Raw genomic sequence first — 18,408 nt, 5'->3', positions numbered from 1 at the left:
TCCTGTCAGTGGCCGTGTCGGACTAGATCCGAGGGATTGACGGGTTATTCCCATTTAAGTGTGGTCTAGCCTCTAAGGCGGGACTTGGGCACTTAAGTTGGAATAATTCGGGCAGTTCCGCCACAGGACTCCGGCTCTTTGGCTTTAATGGCTGGTTCTCGTCCCTCGTGAGGGGACGTGAACGAGGGCCTTCCAGCGGTAGCGTTTGCCCTGTTTCTATCGCTGCTGCTATCTTGCCGTCCGAGACGGAGGTCGTTACCGCGCTGTTAGTGCAGCGGTCGCCGGCGAGCCACCCGGAGTTTGTTGTCCCGCAGGCCCTCTAGTGTAGAGGTTGTTCATACCCGCGGGAGTGGAACCGAAGTCCCATTTGTAATGGTACCCTGAGTATAGGTGTTTGTTCATTGTGTCTGTCGAGGCCTGAACATCTGGGTATTTGAGTGTAATACCGTGTTTCTCCCTCATTTCGAGCACTAGGACTTGCCTGTCGGCTAGCTGAACCGCTTAATCGAGCGTGAGTTGCCTTGCGCGGAAGGTGACGAGTGAGGTATCCATATCCCGGAGGCGTAGGAGTCCCTTGGCTCGGTCGGCCTTGCCGCTCAAGGCTTCTCTTGCTCAGTTTTAGAACCTTCGGCCGCTCTGTGATGAGCTGGAGCCGGAGGCAGCGGTGTCGGCGTGGACAGAGGCGGAGTCGGCTCGAAAAGAGGCTTCGTCGGCCCGAGAGCACGTGGCTTCCCTGGCCGAGGAGGTGCGGCAGCGGCGGCTGGAGCTTGGCCAGGTCGTCTGCTAGCGGGACCAACCCCGGAATCATGCTGCCGAGGCCGTGAGCCGGGCTGAGGTCCTCGGGGGACAGCTGGCTGAGGCTACGGAGCGGCCAGCCGAGGCGTTCGCTCGGGCCAAAACCCTTGCGGAGAACTTGACCGTGAGGGCCCGAGCGCGGTGCTGGCGTCTTCCCTTGGGGTGGAGATCCTTCCGCCCGTATCGTCATCCGAGGCTGGGCCAGGTTCCGCCGAGGGTGGAAACGACGCCGAGGGTGCTGCTGCTCCCTCTGCCGATGTCTGAACCTGCAGGAACAGTTTGTCTGTAGTATGCGTATGTTTTTTGCGACCGCCGAGGCCTGAACACTTTTATCGTCGTGTTATAAAGTTGTGTTTCCTTTCCTCTTTTTTCGAGTATCAGGACTTGTTCGTCGGTAGCAAAATCGCTTATCCGAGCGAGAGTTACTTTTCGCGGAAGGTGATGAGTGAGGTATCCGTATCCTGGAGGCGTAGGAGTCCCTCGGCTCAATCGGCCTTGTCGCTTACGTGCACTCTTACTTTTTTGTAGGATTCTGTTATCGATATAGTCGAGAAGGCACGAAAGTCGTTTTGGTAGAAAATCTTTCTTGGTAAAAAAATTTTCCGAGGAAAATTTTGACGGAGAGGGGTATCCCCCTTCTAGCCCCCGAGGGAGGGTCGGGCTTTGCCGAGGCAAGGCTGATCCTTCCTTGACGGTTAGACTTTATTTATGTATGTAGAGAAAAAACGAGGTATATGAACGACTTGAAACATCTTAAGGGTAGAAGCGACGTAGCTGTTGGATGTTTCAAGCGTTGCTGTAGACCTCGCCTTGATCGTTGGCCAGCTTGTATGTTCCGGGCTTCAAAATCTTGGCGATGATGAACGGCCCTTCCCAGGGAGGAGTAAGCTTGTGGCGTCCTCGGGCGTCCTGCCGCAGCCGAAGTACCAAGTCTCCCACCTGGAAGCCTCGGGGCCGAACCCCTCGGGCGTGGTAGCGTCGCAGAGACTGCTGATACCGCGCCGAGTGTAGTAAGGCCATGTCCCGAGCCTCTTCCAGCTGGTCCAGTGAGTCTTCTCGGCTGGCCTGGTTGCTTCGGTCGTGGTACACCTTTGTCCTTGGGGAACCGTATTCTAAGTCTGTGGGTAAGATAGCCTCGGCCCCATAGACTAGAAAGAACGGCGAGAAACCCGTGGCTCGGTTTGGCGTCGTCCTCAGACTCCAGACCACCAAGGGTAGCTCTTTCATCCACCACTCGCTGAATTTGTTGAGGTCGTTGTAGATCCTCGGTTTAAGTCCCTGCAGAATCATACCGTTGGCACGCTCCACCTGCCTATTCGTCATGGGGTGAGCTACGACGGCTCAGTCCACACGGATGTGGTGGTCCTCGCAGAAGTCCAAGAACTTCTTCCAGTGAATTGTGTGCTGTTGTCGGTGATGATGGAGTTTGGGACCCCAAAGCGATGGATGATGTTGGTGAAGAACGCCATTGCCTGCTCAGACCTGATGCTGGTTAAGGGTCGAACCTCGATCCACTTGGAGAATTTGTCGATGGCGACCAGCAGGTGCGAGAAGCCCCCGGGTGCCTTCTGCAAGGGACCGACGAGGTCCAGACCCCACACTGCAAATGACTAGGTGATGGGTATTGTCTATAGGGCCTGAGCGGGCAGGTGCGTCTGTCTCGCGTAGAATTGACATCCTTGGCAAGAGCGTACAATCCTAGTGGCGTCGGCCACCGCGGTCGGCCAGTAGAAACCTTGTCGGAAGGCGTTTCCCACGAGGGCTCGAGGTGCTGCGTGGTGACCGCAAGCCCCCGAGTGTATTTCTTGCAATAGCTCCTGTCCTTCGGCGATGGATATGCATCGTTGGAGAATGCCTGAGGGGCTGCGGTGGCAGAGCTCCTTTTCATCACCCAGTAAGACGAACGACTTGGCGCGTCGCGCCAGTCGCCGAGCTTCAGCCTTGTCGAGGTGTAGCTCTCCTCGGAGGAGATATTCCATGTATAGGGCCTGCCAGTTCGGGTTAGGCGTGACCCCATTCCGCTCTCCCTCGACGCGCAGGGCCTCACCCTCGGTGGCTGGGGATACCTCGGGCTGGGCCGAGGCCTCCTCGGGCTCGGGCGTGTCATCGATCTTGACGGAGGGTTGATGTATGTCTCTGGAGAAGACGTCTGGGGGAACCGTTGTCCGCCCCGAGGCTATTTTCGCCAGCTCAACCGCAGTCTCGTTATACCGTCGAGCGATGTGGTTGATCTCCAGCCCGTAGAACTTGTCTTCTAGGCGCTGAACTTCATCGCAGTAGGCCTCCATCTTCTGGTCGCGGCAGTGGGAGTTCTTCATGACTTGGTCAATGACAAGCTGCGAGTCGCCACGAGCGTCGAGGCGCCGAACCCCTAGCTCGATGGCGATGCGCAACCCATTAACCAGAGCCTCATACTCGACCACGTTGTTTGACGCCGGGAAATGGAGGCACAACATGTAGCGGAGATGTTTCCTGAGGGGTGAGATGAAGAGCAGGCCAGCACCTGCTCCTGTTTTCATCATCGACTCATCGAAGTACATGGTCCAAAGTTCCGGTTGGATCGGAGTTGTTGGTAATTGGGTGTCTACCCATTCAGCCACGAAGTCCGCCAAGACTTGCGATTTTATGGCCTTCCGAGGAGCGAACGAGATTGTCTCGCCCATGAGTTCCACTGCCCACTTTGCTATCCTACCCGAGGCCTCTCGGCACTAGATGATCTCCCCTAGGGGAAGGATGACACCACAATCACCAGATGAGACTCGAAGTAGTGTCGCAATTTTCGCCGCGTCAGAATTACTGCTTACAGTAGCTTCTGAATTTGCGGGTAGCGGATCTTGGTCTCGGATAGCACTTCACTGATGAAGTAGACCGGCCTCTGGACGAGCAGCGCATGCCCTTCTTCTCGTCTCTCGACTACAATCGCGGCGCTGACCACCTGAGTGGTTGCGGCTACGTAGATCAAGAGGGCTTCTCCCGCAGCGGGGGGCACCAAGATGGGCGCGTTTGTAAGGAGCGCCTTTAAGTTTCCGAAGGCTTCCTCGGCCTTGGGGTCCAAGTGAAGCGCTCGGCCTTCCTTAAGAGGCGGTACAAGGGTAGGCCTTTTTTGCCGAGGCTCGAGATGAAGCGGCTCAGAGCCGCAAGGCATCCCATGACCCTTTGTACTCCTTTCGAATCTTTGATAGGCCCCATGTTGGTGATGGCCGCGATTTTCTCCGGGTTGGCCTCGATGCCCCACTCGGAGACGATGAACCCCAGGAGCATGCCTCGGGGGACTCCGAAGACACACTTCTCGGGATTGAGCTTCACGCCCTTCGCTCTCAGACACTTGAATGTCGTTTCAAGGTCGGAGAGGAGGTCGGAGGCTTTCCTCGTCTTGACAACGATGTCATCGACGTAAGCCTCGATCGTTCGGCCGATGTGCTCTCCGAACACGTGGTTCATGCACCTTTGGTATGTTGCACCTGCATTCCTCAAGCCAAATGGCATAGTAGTATAACAGTACATGCCAAAAGGTGTGATGAAAGAAGTCGCGAGTTGGTCGGACTCTTTCATCTTGATTTGGTGATAACCTGAATAGGCGTCGAGGAATGACAGGGTTTCGCACCCAGCAGTGGAGTCCACAATTTGATCGATGCGAGGCAGAGGGTAGGGAACCTTTGGACATGCCTTGTTTAGACCAGTGTAGTCTACGCACATCCTCCATTTCCCACCTTTCTTTTTAACAAGCACAGGGTTAGCTAACCATTCGGGATGGAATACCTCTTTGATGAACCCTGCAGCCATGAGCTTGTGGATCTCCTCGCCTATGGCTCTGCGCTTTTCTTCGTCGAAACGGCGCAGAGGCTGCTTCATGGGTCGGGCACCGGCTCGGATATCCAGTGAGTGCTCGGCGACATCCCTCGGTATGTCGGGCATGTCCGAGGGACTCCACGCAAAAACTTCGGCATTTGCGCGGAGAAAGTCGACGAGCACTGCTTCCTATTTGGGGTCGAGCTTGGAGCCAATCCGTACTTGCTTGCAGGCGTCGTTGCTGGGGTCGAGGGTGACGGACTTAACCGCCTCAGCCGGCTCGAAGTTGTCGGCGTGGCGCTTCGCATCAGGCACCTCCTGGAAGAGGCACTCCAGGTCGGCGATGAGGGCCTCGGACTCGGCGAGGGCCTCAGCGTACTCCACACACTCCACATTGCATTCGTATGCGTGTCAGTACGTGGATCCGACGGTGATGACCCCGTTGGGGCCTGGCATCTTGAGCTTGAGGTACGTGTAGTTGGGGACGACCATGAACTTGGCGTGGCACGGTCTCTCCAGCACCGCGTGGTAGGTCCCTCGGAACCCGACCACCTCGAACGTGAGGGTTTCCCTGCGGAAGTTGGAGGGAGTTCCGAAGCAGACGGGCAAATCGAGTTGTCCAAGGGGGAGGACGAGCTTTCCGGGGACGATCCCGTGAAAGGGCGTCGCACTGGCCTGGATTGTGGACAGATCGATCCCCAAGAGCCCGAGGGTCTCGACATAGATGATGTTGAGGCTGCCACCCCCGCCCATGAGGACCTTGGTGAACCTGGCGTTGCCGATGATAGGATCGACAACGAGTGGGTACCTTCCTGGGCTCGGCACGCAGTCGGGGTGGTCGCCTTGGTCAAAGGTGATGGGCTTGTCGGACCAGTCTAGGTAGACTGGCGCCGCCACCTTCACCGAGCAGACCTCCCGGCGCTCCTGCTTGCGGTGCCGAGCCGAGGCGTTCGCCACTTGCCCACCGTAGATCATGAAGCAGTCGTGGACCTGGGGGAACTCCTCTTCCTTGTTGCCCTCTTTCTTGTTGTTGTCTTGGCCTTTGTCGTCTTCCGCCGGGGGCCCGGCCTTATGGAAGTAGCGCCAGAGCATGACACACTCCTCAAGGGTGTGCTTGACGGGACCCTGGTGGTAGGGGCATGACTCCTTGAGCATCTTGTCGAACAGGTTGGCCCCTCCGGGAGGCTTCCGAGCGTTCCTGTGTTCGACAGCGGCGACGAGATCCGCGTCAGCGGCGTCGCGCTTTGCTTGCGCCTTCTTCTTGGCCTTCTTCTTCGTGCCCCGCTGGGCGGACGCCTCGGGGACGTCTTCCTGCTGTCGTACCTGAGGCTGCTTGTCCTTTCGGAAGATGGCTTCGACCGCCTCATGACCAGAGGCGAACTTGGTGGCGATGTCCATCAACTCGCTCGCCTTGGTGGGAGTCTTGCGGCCCAGTTTGCTCACCAGGTTGCGGACTGTGGTGCCGGCGAGGAACGCCCCGATGACATCCTAGCCGGTGATGTTGGGCAGCTCGGTGCGCTACTTTGAAAACCGCCGGATGTACTCTCGCAGGGATTCCCCTAGCTGCTAGCGGCAGCTTCGGAGGTCCCAGGAGTTCCCAGGGCGCACGTACGTGCCCTGGAAGTTTCTGGCGAAAGCCTTGACCAGGTCGTCCCAGTTGGAGATCTGCGCAGGAGGCAGATGCTCCAGCCAGGCCCGGGCGGCGTCAGAGAGGAATAGGGGGAGGTTGCGGATGATGAGGTTGTCGTCATCCATTCCTCCCAGCTGGCAGGCCAGTCGGTAGTCTGCAAGCCACAACTCCGGCCTTGTTTCCCCCGAGTACTTGGTGATGGTAGTCAGGGCCCAGAACCGGGTCGGGAATGGCGCCCGTCGTATGGGCCGGTTGAAGGCTTGTGGACCTGGTGGTTCGGGCGAGGGGCTCCGATCCTCCTCGCTGTTGTATCATCCCCCACGCCTGGGGTGGTAGCCTCGGCGCACCTTCTCGTCAAGGTGGGGCTCGACGGTCGAGGCGGTGGTGCTCGTTGCCGAGGCGACCCGGGGCTACAGGCTTCGCGTCCCGCGTGCGCCCGGTGTGGACCGAGGCCTCCCGCATGAGTCAGGAAGTCGTTGCGCGATGCTCCGGGGGGCATCCTTGCCTTCGGGAGGCAGAGCTTTCGGCCCGTCGGACCGCGACATCTTCCAGGAGATTCTTGAGTTCTCCCTGGATACGCCGCCCCTCGGTGGTGGATGGCTCCGGCATTGCTCGGAGTAGTATTACCGCTGCAGCCAGATTCTGGCCGACCCCGCTGGAGGCCAGGGGCAGCCTTGCCCTGGCATCGTCAACGATACGGCGCTGGACATCCCAGGCCTGATGACGCGCTTCTCCGGCGAGTGCTCGGCCTGCCCACTCCCGCTCGATGTTTTGCCGGAGCTACACAAGTTGCCCTGCTTCCTCGTCGAGCTTGGCCTGCATCTCGCGGATTTGCTCGAGCTGTGTGTCCTGACCCCCCGTAGGGACTGGGACCACAGCAAGCTCCCGCAGGATGTCAACACGAGGCGCAGGCACAGGGGGATCATCATCCTCCGGCATACCGAGGTGGTTGCCTTCGTCGTGACCCCCTAGATCGACGTGGAAACATTCGCGACTTGGGCCACAACCCTCATCGTCAAGGCTGTGGCCATCATCAGAGCAACCGGAGAGGTAGTAGTCACACGCGGTCATGAGGTCTCGCATGGCACTAGGATCACGGAGCCCGGAGAAATCCCAACCGGAGTCGGGACCGTCCTCTTCCTCAGAACCCGGGGGCCCGTAGGTTGAGACGGTCGTCAGTCGGTCCCAAGACAACCACAAGTGGTACCCCGGAAGGTTAGGGTATGCCTTTACGAAAGCGCTCACCGAAGCGGGGTCACTTGGTGGATCGAAGCTGAATCTAAAAGGCACAGGGTGGAAAACGGACGGTACCTCTTGATCGATGGACGGTGACAAAGTCGCATCGGGGACGGACTGCACCGTTATCTCAGGTACGAGGCTAATGCCCAGCAAGCCCTTCGCGAGTGTGCTGGCGTCACCTGTCCGCTTGGGGTTGGCACGTTGCGGGGAAACGACATCCGTCGTTGTCTCAGGTGCGAGGACAACGCCCAACATGTCCCCCGATGGGGTGCCGGCGTCGCCGACTCGCTCGACAGCCGACGAGGTGCCGCCTCCTGCCTGGCCACGGTTGCCTCGTCTCCTCCTCCTGCGGTGAGGGTGGCTGGACAAACCTGGATGCTACTCTTCCGCCATGGGGGGAAGACGTCGTCGAGTTCACCGCCGCCGGGCGAGCTGATGACCGTCGTGGTTGCTGTCGCGCTGCGGGGGGAGGAGTACCATGTCATAGCTGCCGTCGAGGGACATGAACTCGAGACTCCCGAAGCGGAGCACCGTCCCGAGCTGAAGAGGTTGTTGTAGACTACCCATCTAGAACTCAACGGGAAGTTGTTCGTTAACACGCAGCAGGGCCCTACCTGGCGCGCCAACTGTCGGCGTTTCGACCCCGGGGGGTCCCTGGACCGACGAGTAAATTTGTCGCTGTGTGTCCCAACCCAGATGGGTTGGCGCGAGATGGAACACAAGGGAGAAACGCGGCTCGTATTATCTCGCACCAGGGGGGTGTGCTCGTAGTAGGGGTTACAAGCGTTTGCGAGAGAGAGAGAGAGAGAGAGAGTGAGCCTGTTCGTTAGCTCGTTCTCCCGCGCGACCCTCCGCATGAAGGCCCTGGACCTCCCTTTTATAGATGCAAGGAGAGGGTCCAAATGTACAATGGGGGGTGTAGCTAGGAGCTAACGTGTCTGGCAGGGAAGTGCCTGAGCCCTGTGTACATTCCAACGTGGCTGTCGGAGAGGTGCTAGAGCCCTGTGTACGCGGTAACGTGGCCGTCGGAGAAGTGCCTTAGACCTGTAGAAGCACAGCTGTCGGTGCTGCTGGGATCTTGCTGACGTCTCCTTGCTTCCGTAGGGGGCTGAGAACCACCGTCGTCATGGGCGCACGCGGGGAGCCATCATTACTTGTTACCAGGGCGATCCAGATGGGACGCCGGTCTTGTTCCCCCGTAGCCTGAGCTAGCTAGGGGTAGGGTAATGATGTATCCCTCGTGGCGCGGTCGGTCCGAGCCCAAGGTCGGGCGAGGCGGAGACTTCTCCTGAGGCCGAGGCCAGGGTCGGGCGAGGACGCGATATCTCCCGAGGCCGAGGTTGAGGCCGAGCCCTGGGGTCGGGCGAGGCGGAGACCTCTTTCCGAGGCTGAGGCCTAAGGTCGGGCGAGGCGGAGATTCCTGTTGCGCCCGAGGCTGAACTTGGCTGTTGTCAGCCTCACCCTGGTGGGTGGCACAGCAGTCGGAGCGGGGTGAGCAACGCTGTTTTCCTGTCAGGTCGGTCAGCGAAAGGGTGAAGTGGTTGCGGTCACTTCGACCTTGCCGACTGAGGCACGTGTGTCAGGATAAGGTGTCAGGCAATCCTCGCATTGAATGCGCCTGCGATATGGTCGGTTGGAGAGGCGATTTGGCAAAGGTTGCTTCTCGACAAAGCCTGCCCGAGTTGGGCCTCGGGCGTGCCGAGGGTGTGCCCACTGCCTAAGGAGGCCCTCGGGCGAGACGTAACTTCGTTTGGGACTACAGTTCCCGCCCAAGGCTAGGCTCGGGCGAGGCGAGATCGCGTCCCTTGGGTAGACGAAGCCTTGACCTGAATCGTGCCCATCAGTCTCTGCATCTTGTGCTGATGGTGGTTACCAGCCGTGTTTAGGAGTGTTGGGGGTACCCCTAATTACGGTACCCGACACATGCGTACAGCCAACTTTCAGAAATGTTGTAGCTGTACCACGTGAAGCTAGCAGGGCACAAAAGTCACCGTGCCCCGCTATTACTTCGTCAAGCGCCTCAACTTCGCGTTCGATGTGTTCGAAGGTGCTTGATATGTTTTCGGCCGAAGGAGTAAACTTTTCGGCACTGGCTCCAATTGAGTTGAAAACCTTTTTTAATGGTTGTACGCAGTGTCTGCCAAAACTCAGACACATGTTACGAAGCTCCTTCAAAGATAGTTGTAGCTTCGTATTTTCGGCAGCTTCGACTTCGTACTTCTTCTACAAGTTTTTTCTTTCTTGTTCAAAGCTCTCTGATTTTTGGAGAAGCTCCCTGCTTAGTCTAGCATTTTCAGTTTGCGCTTCTGCAAGGGAACCTTCCATTGCTTGAAGTAGGAAATCCTTCTTTTCAAGAGAAGCTTCGTATTCTTTAATCTCGTTCTCTAAACCTTCGATTATAATTTCATTCTTTTTATCCTCAAGGTCTTGCTGCATTTGCAGTGCTTTGCTCAGTAGCATACTCTATACAAATAGACCTTCATCAGAAAACTTGCTTCATCGCAAAAATAAAAAAAATTGCTTCATTACAAGAATTTTACCTTAAAGTTGGAATAAAACAAACTATCGACGATATGTTGTCGTCGGTAGCTGCTAATATCGGCTTCAAGCTTCGGAAAACCAACACTCTTTGATTGAGAGTCGATTACCTTCGCCCCGGTACGGTCGTGAACACATCCCAAGGCTTCTTCATCGATTCCACCAAAGAGCAGGGCTCCTGGCTGATAGCCACAGGAAATACCATATTCCTGTAGCTCCTTCTTTTCGGCCTCAGATAGTTCTTGTCCGACCAGGTTCCGAAGATCGAAACCTTTTTTCCGAAGCAGTTTCGACAATTTCTTTCCCTTTGTCAGGCACTGGGGCCATGACCTGTTCTGCAGCCGCAGATGTTTCTTCTGTAGGCATACCTAGTATCAATTTATCAATTCCAGATAGGGTGGCCTCCAAGTTGGCAGCTTCGGTGGTAGCTGCAACTTCGGCCGATGTGTTTGCTTTGGCAGTGGCCTCGACGCTTGAAGTAGGTGCTATCTTAGATGCCGAGGCCGATGGTGGCGTCTTTTCAATGGCTTGCATTATGCTACCAATTCTTCGCTTCTTTAGCCCATCTGCCTTCTTTGTGGTCGAAGGTTCTTCTTTCTTCTAAAAAAACTTCATCAGTTCTGGTCCCAAAGGGCTTAGCAGCTTGATAGGTAGAGATTCAGTCATTACCTTTAAAATTTCTGCCACTTCGGCAGCTGGAGGTGTTGAGGGAGTCTCTTCTTCTTTAGTCACCTTTGGCTCTGGGGATTTAGCTTTTCTTTTCTTTAAAGCTGCCACCTTCAGCTCAGCAGTGGATTTTCTCTTCTTTAAAACCTTCTCATCCTCCTTCACCATCCTGGCAGTTTGTCTGCTCAGAACGCTAACAATCCTTTTTCTTTTTGCCCCTTCGGCACCCTTGTCGAGCCGCTCATAATCAGGGTATTCAAATTTTAGAGCGTCCATTACCCGGTTTAACCTTCGTTTTGGCCGGGTGCCGAAGGCTGCTGTCATTAATTGGTCTTCTTTTTTAGTGTAGTCCCCCAAAATTTCATTGCACATAGTTTCAATCATTTCCAACCACTATGGGTAGGGCTCCTTGAACTGTTTCTCAAACTTAAAACGATAAGGTAATCGAACAAGTTCATATTTCTTCTTTGTCCCCTTTAGCTTCGGCATGCCCCAATCACTTGACGTCGGAGATGTCCAGTTGGCCAGGTATTCTTGCACCAGGTCTCTGGTGCTAATTTGTTCAGCTACCACCCTGAATTCTACTGCAGCCAGTTGGCATGGTGACCCTAGCTGCATGTTGCACAGGGGCCGAGTCATTCCGAAGTTTAGAGTTAGTGGGCACATAACCATCATCATCAGTTTCCCCCTTTTCTTCTCATCAGCCTTGATATAGAACCATTCACCTTTCCAGCCTGTTGGCCACTTGGTGCGATAGCTGAGAACTGAAGCCTTCGTATCCTTGCGATACGCAAAATTGTAGCAACCAAAATTTTCATGTAAACCGTCTGCCCTGGCCTTCGTCTGGTAGTGCAACTCGTGCACTCAGCAGAATGCTTCGGAATCTGGGTCCATCCCTTGGCTTTGGAGGGACCAGATGAAGATGCTGAGCCTACACTACACGACGGTTCACTTACAGCGACCTACGGTTGGTTGCTAAAACGGCCTTCAGCGACCTACAGTTGGTCGCTAAAAACTTTTAGCGACCCATAAGGATGGTCGCTGTAAGTGCCGTCGCTAAAGGCTTTAGCGACCGACATCTTTTTAGCGACCGACCATCCGTTGCTAATATTGTACATTTAGCGACCAACCGTGGGTTGCTGTACTATAGATTTAGCAACCAACCGTAAGTCGTCATACTATACATTTAGCAACCAACAGAAAGTCGCCCTTTTACAGTTGTTATTAATAATAATATACATTTAATTAAGCACCACAAATCATAGATTTTTATACACAAATCATAAAGACATACACAGTTAATCAGTATACCACAGTCATAGATCCATCACATAAACACAAAAGCACCACAATTATATATTCACAAAAGCATCACAATTATAATATCATTCACAACTAGATCATTTACAGATAGCTAGCTAGATCATTCACAAAAGCTCCAGAGATGATCAGTCACAAAAGCACCACAACGACATCACTCCAGCTTGAAGCAGTTCAAAAGCCCACAACTACATCACTAATGTTTCATATCACTCCAGTTATTGTTCCAAAGCCCACAACTACATAGTTAACATATAAGCATTCCAGAAATTCAGTTACGGGATCCTTGTAGCTATGGTGCTCCTGTTGAATGACCTTAATCAACTCTTTAAGCATATTCCTTCTCCTTTTGTGGACAACAACTGCAGTAGCTAGATACCTAATAAGATGGTGTGCATTTGTCTGTATAGCATTCAAGTACCTGCAAGGGAAACAAGTGAATGTAAATTTACTAGTATATTCTGAGCATACATAATCTTAAAGACAAAAAATAGTAGCGACTCAAACTGGATTACACAGTTGCAAAAGAACGAGTTTGGATCAAGCTCAAATTTCTCCAAAAAAAAGAATTATGTGAAACCTACTAGTGGAAAACAGTGTAGTTCTAAACATGCACGTATATCACCTGATATGGTTAAAGAAGATGAACAGAGCCCAATGCATCAGCCATATCCTGTTCTGGAGCTGATTCAGAGGTGATGAGAAGTTCTGCCCAAAGATCAGGAAGGAACGTGGTTGGTGATATAGTGTACACAAAGAACACAGAACAAAACATTGAAGTTAGAACCTTTGAATCAATTATTTCCTTCAAGCGGTTGAGTTCCTCCAAAGCTAGGTCCCAGTTCTGCATTAGGATTTCTGCTGCCAGCTTTCCCCAGAGGGCACTCACATTTCGCTCACTGTTTGTGCACAAAGCACCATACTGGTAAAGGTAATCAGCAGCCCCTGAGTAGTTACCACACTCAAACTGAAATTTGGCATACTGATACAGAGCTTCAATCTGGTCAGGACCGATCTGCATTGGTAAACAAGGATTGATCAATTCATTAGCATTTATCACAAAACAAGCTATAGCAATAAAAATGCACAGCTTCAACGTTTCATCTGAATTTTGATCTTATTTAATATGCATTGTCCTTTCCCTACAGTGTGTTTCTTGTGAAGGAGGACGTGTGTTTCTTGTGAAGTCTTCTTTAAACCCACTATTTTCTCAGAATGTTTTCATATCTCATGGTAGTGAAAGTGAAGTTACCATAGGGAAATAGTTAGTAGTCACAAATCACATGCGTAACTTAACTGAAGGTGATATATCAGCAACCAGCAGTGCCACAACACCATCATAACCCAGCTTGCTCATGCTTAGAACCTAACATTTTCAAAATCAGGGACCCATCAGTGATCAAACAAGTAACCCAATTGGTGGTTAATAACCCAAATATGTCAGCACAATGAGCTGAACCTTGACCTAAAGGCTAAAGCCTTAGAAACTTCACATAATCCAGGATCTCATCTAGCATAGCTACCCTATTTGTCTGCATAGTCTAAAAATAAAACATAATATTAGGAGTTTCTTTGTGTCATATTTTAAGCTTACATGATGAATAACACGATGGCAAATACCTCAAAGTCTAGAGAAACAATGGAGAAGACTATGTAATCTCCAAGTACTCGAGCTGGAGGAATTTGCCTAACATCATTGGTGTATTGGTAATATGAAAACAGAGATGCCCAAAGGTTAGTCATGTGCAAAAATATAATGTCAAAATAGATATACATATTAGAGGATGTCGAGTCAAGTGTTACATCACAAAACCTAATGCCAAATGACACATACCTAGACTTTCATGGTTTTTAGTGGATACGCTAAAGTACATCAGTCACTAGTCACTAAAGCCAAAGATATTCGAAGTTGAATATTTTTCTGGATGTCCATATCAAAGCAATAATACCAAGTAATCATATGGTTTGCACAAGTTGCACAATTTGACAAAGAATCAATTAAAGCATGGCTAGAAACATATGAGAAAAAATCAGTACACATCGACAAGTTCATCAGCTCCACACACACGTGGGATGAAGAGTGGTTGAGGTCGATTGGATGCTAGGCCGGACAGTTGCATTCGAGCGACCTACATGTGTAATGAAGCATGGGCACAAAAGAAGTTCAAGAATAATGAAATTAGACCAGATGTTAGTGCAAACAATAGTCATAAATCCAATCATTATTATACAGAAGTTGTTAAGAATTTTACTTAGAAATGAAAAAAGGGATAATAATGCACACTATAAGAAATTTATTTCACCTTTTAGTGACATCACAACTAAATGTTTTTCAATCAATGAGTTTAAATTATAAACTCTAACAGAGGTCATTGGTTATAACCTAAACACTATAAAAGGCAGTAGTGAAATAGCTGGTTAAATTAAAATGATACAGTATATTGGTTAAACTGCCTGAATGATCTCTACATCAGTGTAGCTGGCTAGCTGCATTTCGCATAGATGTCCTGTAGTCTTGCTTACTGTTGTGGTGTCATAAGGGCACTGTAGTTTTTCAGTGCACAATTTCTACAAGAGGAAAGCATGCTTTTCACTGATACATGACCTTCAGTTCATAATATTCTCCCTTGTTCACTACACGACGGAAATAACTTATGTTTATGTGTTGTGAAACAAAAAATATAGTAAGACTGCATTGACATTTAACACTTACCATGAGAGGAAGCAAAATCCTGTAATCCTTTGTCAGCTCAAAGAGAAGCAGTACTGAAGTCAATGGGACTGAACAGACTGAAGCTAGTGTAGCAGCCATTCCAACCTACAGAAAGTCAGAGCTAGTGCACATTATTACTTATCACATTAGGGAAAGTGAGTTGCAAAGCAACTTACCAGAGCATAAGCTTGTGGCTGTGCAACAGCAGCATTACCAGGTAAAGATGAATTTATTAAATAAGCAGCTGAATCCCCAAAAACAGCTCCAACAGCAGCCCCAATCATCAGGCTTGGAGCATATAGTCCTCCCACAAGCCCAGAGCCCTTGCAGAGAGCAGTTGCAACTACCTTTGCAGCTGTCAGTTGAGTTAACAACCAGATACCAGGAGCAGAAGCACTTTTCCCAGTATGCAATATTTCTTCAACATTTGTGAAACCCCAGTATAAGATCCCTGGATATTTCAGAGCTATGATACCAGCTCCCAGCCCACCCAAAGCAGGGTACACTATTATAGGGAAATCAAACTTTTCCTTTATGTGCCCAAAGAATCTTGAAAACCATCCAACCAATCTATCAAACACCACACTGACCGCTCCACATAGCATTCCTAAGATAAGGTACAGGGGTAGCTCTGCAAACAAGTTGAAGAGATTAGGACAACCTTAAAAACACACATTTCACATACGCTTGAGTTTACAAAATAGGAGAACAATATTATGTGGGATTCAAAAATCCAAGTCAACATCATTGAAATGAGTTTTCCAAAGGGAACTTAAAATTTATACCAAAAAGGTCAATCCTAACTAACATGCCGAAAGGTTTGTTTTTCATTGCAGAGATATTAAGCCTGATAATTTGTATATTTGGCTTGTTATCATTGCAGAGATATTAAGCCTGATAATTTGCTTCTAGATAAAAATGGTCACATGAAGCTGTCAGATTTTGGGCTGTGCAAGCCAATTGACTGTTCAAAGCTCTCAACGTTGAGTGAAGATGAACCCATGGGTGATGACAACATGAGGGAATCAATGGATATTGATAGTTCTTTGTCCAATACAGCAAATGGTAGAAGATGGAGAAGTCAACACGAACAGCTTCAGCACTGGCAGATGAACAGAAGAAAACTGGTATACATATGCACAGTTTACCTGTTGGGGACTGAATCAATCTTTATTATGTTTATTTTGGATAATATCTCGTAGCGATCCTTACCAGGAAGAGAATTCATACTCTTTGTGTACAATGTACAACCTCAATGTTTCTTATTAGCTTTTCTTACTTCGAATTTATGTTTATGCAGGCATTCTCAACTGTTGGGACACCAGATTATATTGCTCCAGAGGTTCTGCTGAAGAAGGGATGTGGAATGGAATGTGATTGGTATACTTTGTTAGAATAATGTTTACATAATCAAGTTAATGTCGAGGCACTTATATGTGTCTTCAATTTTGACAATTGGTATTCATTGTTCTCTGTTTTATTCCCAGGTGGTCTCTAGGCGCGATCATGTATGAGATGCTAGTTGGGTATCCACCATTTTATGCCGATGATCCAATAACTACATGCCGAAAGGTTTGTTTTTCATCGGCATTTATTTGGCTCAGTTCTATTGTTTTATCTTATTAATATAGTTTGTTGAATGTTATTTAGCTTAGCACACTTATAGGCTTATCCTCGAAATAAGACTAAGTTAGCATATATCTTAGTTTTTTAGCTGATGCTGTGAGGTGATAACCTAATGACAGCCACTGCATACCTGCATCTTATATGATATTGTCTAATAGGCTAGTTCAAGCTGTGTCGATGGGGAAATCAAGTCTCAATAATATTAACATCCATGACAAATTATTGAAGTTGCAAATCTACCATAAAAGATGGTTTCTGCCACAATCAGATTCAGAAACTGGTGTAAAAAAACACTGAAGCTCTAAACTTCATCATTTGTTGCATTCTAGCTTTGCTAATGTGCTGCGTACATGTTTCCCTGAGTTTACTTCCCATCATATTATGATTGCCCCACACCCCTCAATTCATGTTGATTCAAGCTGCCATGAGAAAATTAGGCGGATTATGTTTATACTTAATTATCTGTATTCTTATGTATTATAGAAGTACAAAGCAGAGTATAGTAGTATTAGTGTATTACTGCTGGTATAGGATTAATTTTTTTTTGCATAACAACAGTTATAGAAGCTGCTACTTATCCTATGTCCCCTCTAATCCAAAAGGGGAATTGTTTAACCAAACTTAACCCCACCCAACCCCAACCAAAATAGAGAAGAAGGAAATTGCCTCGTAGGTGAAGCAAAACCCTAGCAGATTAGTACAAAACCTAATATGCCTGATTGAAACAAGCAAGAACTAAAAATGGTAGCAGAGAGAACACCATCAGAGCATGTCCTCCAGTAGGCGAGCAAAGCATCCCGTCTACCTAAGGTAAGCATGAGGGGTAGAGCTCTAGGAGTTGTAAGGGCAGGGGGCCGGTACCTTGCCGCTCCCAGAGGGGCGGATGGCGATCTGTGCGTAGCCCATGGTGGTGCAATGGGAACGCACGCTTCGTCAATCCTTGCTTGCTGCCATAGCTCAAATCTGCACGGACACCACAACTGGAAACGAATCAAAGGGAGGGCAATCTAGGACACCGTTGTTGCCTCACGAGCTAGGGCCACTGGATCCACACCGATGTAGTCAGGCCATGGAGGAAGTGACACATAGAGGCGTTCTTGAAGAACCCGCACGTGAAGCACGTACAGGGCCTCCAAACTTCGGTGCCGATGACCTAGGCGTCACTGAGCACGTGGTCGGCGGTGAAGGGAGGCTAGTGGTCGGAGACCGTCCCCCAGGGCGAGGCGCCCTGGTGGAGCGGGCGGAGGACGGGCGACTGCGGGGACGGGGGCGACGACGGCGAGAGGAGACAGGGATGGCGTGGGAGGGAGAGTTTCAGTGACGACGGCTGCGCTTCTGGTTTGGTGCGTGGAATAGAGTTTCATTTGTTTAGTAGGCCTTTAGATGGGCTTTGGTGAGTAAATAAGAAACACAAAAATCACGTACCCCTATAGCGACCCACCATCAGTCACACACTTACCTCTATAGCGACCGACTATAAGTTGTTAAATTTCTAGACTTTTAGCGACCCACAGACCGTCGCTATAAACGCATTTAGCGACCAACAGTCGGTCCATAACTTTTAGCGACCAACCGTTGGTCCCTAATAAGGGTCGCTAAAGATCAACCGTCGTGTAGTGCTAACAATAACGTTAGGGGTCAGCTGATGAAGATAAATTTCAAAATTCTTCAAAACTTCTCCTATCATCTCATTCAGAGGAAACCGTAATCCTGCTCTGAAAAAACTTTTGAAAACCACTACTTCATCATCCTTCGGCGCTAGGGTGGTTTCTTCTCTGACAAAACGAACAAGTTTCCTTTCAGCTTCTCCAAAGTAGCCCAGTTTCATCATCATGGGCACATTGGCTTCAGACACATTAGATTTCTCAAAATCTAGGTGGCTAGGTTTTGATGGGATCAAAATGATATAATCCTCCTCTTCTTCATCAGCATTTTCTTCTTCAATATCAGTCTGTTCAGCTTCGGCAGTAGGTGTACCTTCGTCAATGGTTCCCTCTGTCACAACTAAACCCGACTGTCTCATAACTTCGGAAATTGGAGCTGTCTCGGTGGCCTCGGTCTCCTCTCCTTCATGAGTCACCCTTGCAGTCGA

The 18,408-nt window shown here is 50.4% G+C and overlaps 2 protein-coding genes across 3 annotated transcripts; one reads left to right on the top strand and one right to left on the bottom strand.

The window, feature by feature from the left end:
* Positions 1-11,992: 11,992 nt before the first annotated feature.
* Positions 11,993-17,654, bottom strand: LOC103653751 (chloride channel protein CLC-f). 2 transcript variants are annotated; one of them, XM_020552625.3, is made up of 8 exons: positions 17,178-17,654; positions 14,867-15,321; positions 14,691-14,795; positions 14,432-14,611; positions 13,275-13,343; positions 12,765-12,992; positions 12,603-12,685; positions 11,993-12,398 (listed from the first exon to the last, which is right to left on the bottom strand). In XM_020552625.3, exons 4-8 carry the CDS (start codon positions 14,468-14,470, stop codon positions 12,182-12,184), a joined length of 636 nt encoding a protein of 211 aa, XP_020408214.1. In that variant the 5' UTR covers positions 14,471-14,611; positions 14,691-14,795; positions 14,867-15,321; positions 17,178-17,654; the 3' UTR covers positions 11,993-12,181. The 2 variants fall into 2 exon arrangements, with proteins under 2 accessions (XP_020408214.1, XP_020408213.1); XM_020552624.3 differs by lacking the exons at positions 11,993-12,398; positions 12,603-12,685; positions 12,765-12,992; positions 13,275-13,343; positions 14,432-14,611 and adding an exon at positions 13,787-14,106 and having other exon boundaries at positions 17,178-17,345.
* Positions 15,570-16,316, top strand: LOC103655550 (serine/threonine-protein kinase tricorner). The gene is made up of 3 exons (XM_020552183.1): positions 15,570-15,817; positions 15,991-16,070; positions 16,178-16,316. The coding sequence occupies exons 1-3, from the start codon at positions 15,617-15,619 to the stop codon at positions 16,314-16,316; spliced, it is 420 nt and encodes a 139-aa protein (XP_020407772.1). The 5' UTR covers positions 15,570-15,616.
* Positions 17,655-18,408: the final 754 nt, after the last annotated feature.

This window comes from Zea mays, chromosome 4 (assembly GCF_902167145.1).
Source record: "Zea mays cultivar B73 chromosome 4, Zm-B73-REFERENCE-NAM-5.0, whole genome shotgun sequence".
Lineage (NCBI taxonomy): Eukaryota > Viridiplantae > Streptophyta > Magnoliopsida > Poales > Poaceae > Zea > Zea mays.
This window is presented reverse-complemented; position numbering and strand designations above follow the sequence as displayed.

Excerpts from the sequence above, each read along its gene's own strand:
- LOC103653751 (XM_020552625.3), bottom strand. The coding sequence starts at position 14,470 with ATGCAGCTAGCCAGCTACACTGATGTAGAGATCATTCAG. Across the intron at positions 13,344-14,431 it reads CTGATGTAGAGATCATTCAG|GTTCTAAGCATGAGCAAGCT; the intron begins GCAGTTTAACCA and ends TGAAAATGTTAG. Across the intron at positions 12,686-12,764 it reads AGGAAATAATTGATTCAAAG|AACTTCTCATCACCTCTGAA; the intron begins GTTCTAACTTCA and ends ATCTTTGGGCAG.
- LOC103655550 (XM_020552183.1), top strand. The coding sequence starts at position 15,617 with ATGAAGCTGTCAGATTTTGGGCTGTGCAAGCCAATTGACTGTTCAAAG. Across the intron at positions 15,818-15,990 it reads AGATGAACAGAAGAAAACTG|GCATTCTCAACTGTTGGGAC; the intron begins GTATACATATGC and ends ATGTTTATGCAG. Across the intron at positions 16,071-16,177 it reads TGTGGAATGGAATGTGATTG|GTGGTCTCTAGGCGCGATCA; the intron begins GTATACTTTGTT and ends TTTTATTCCCAG.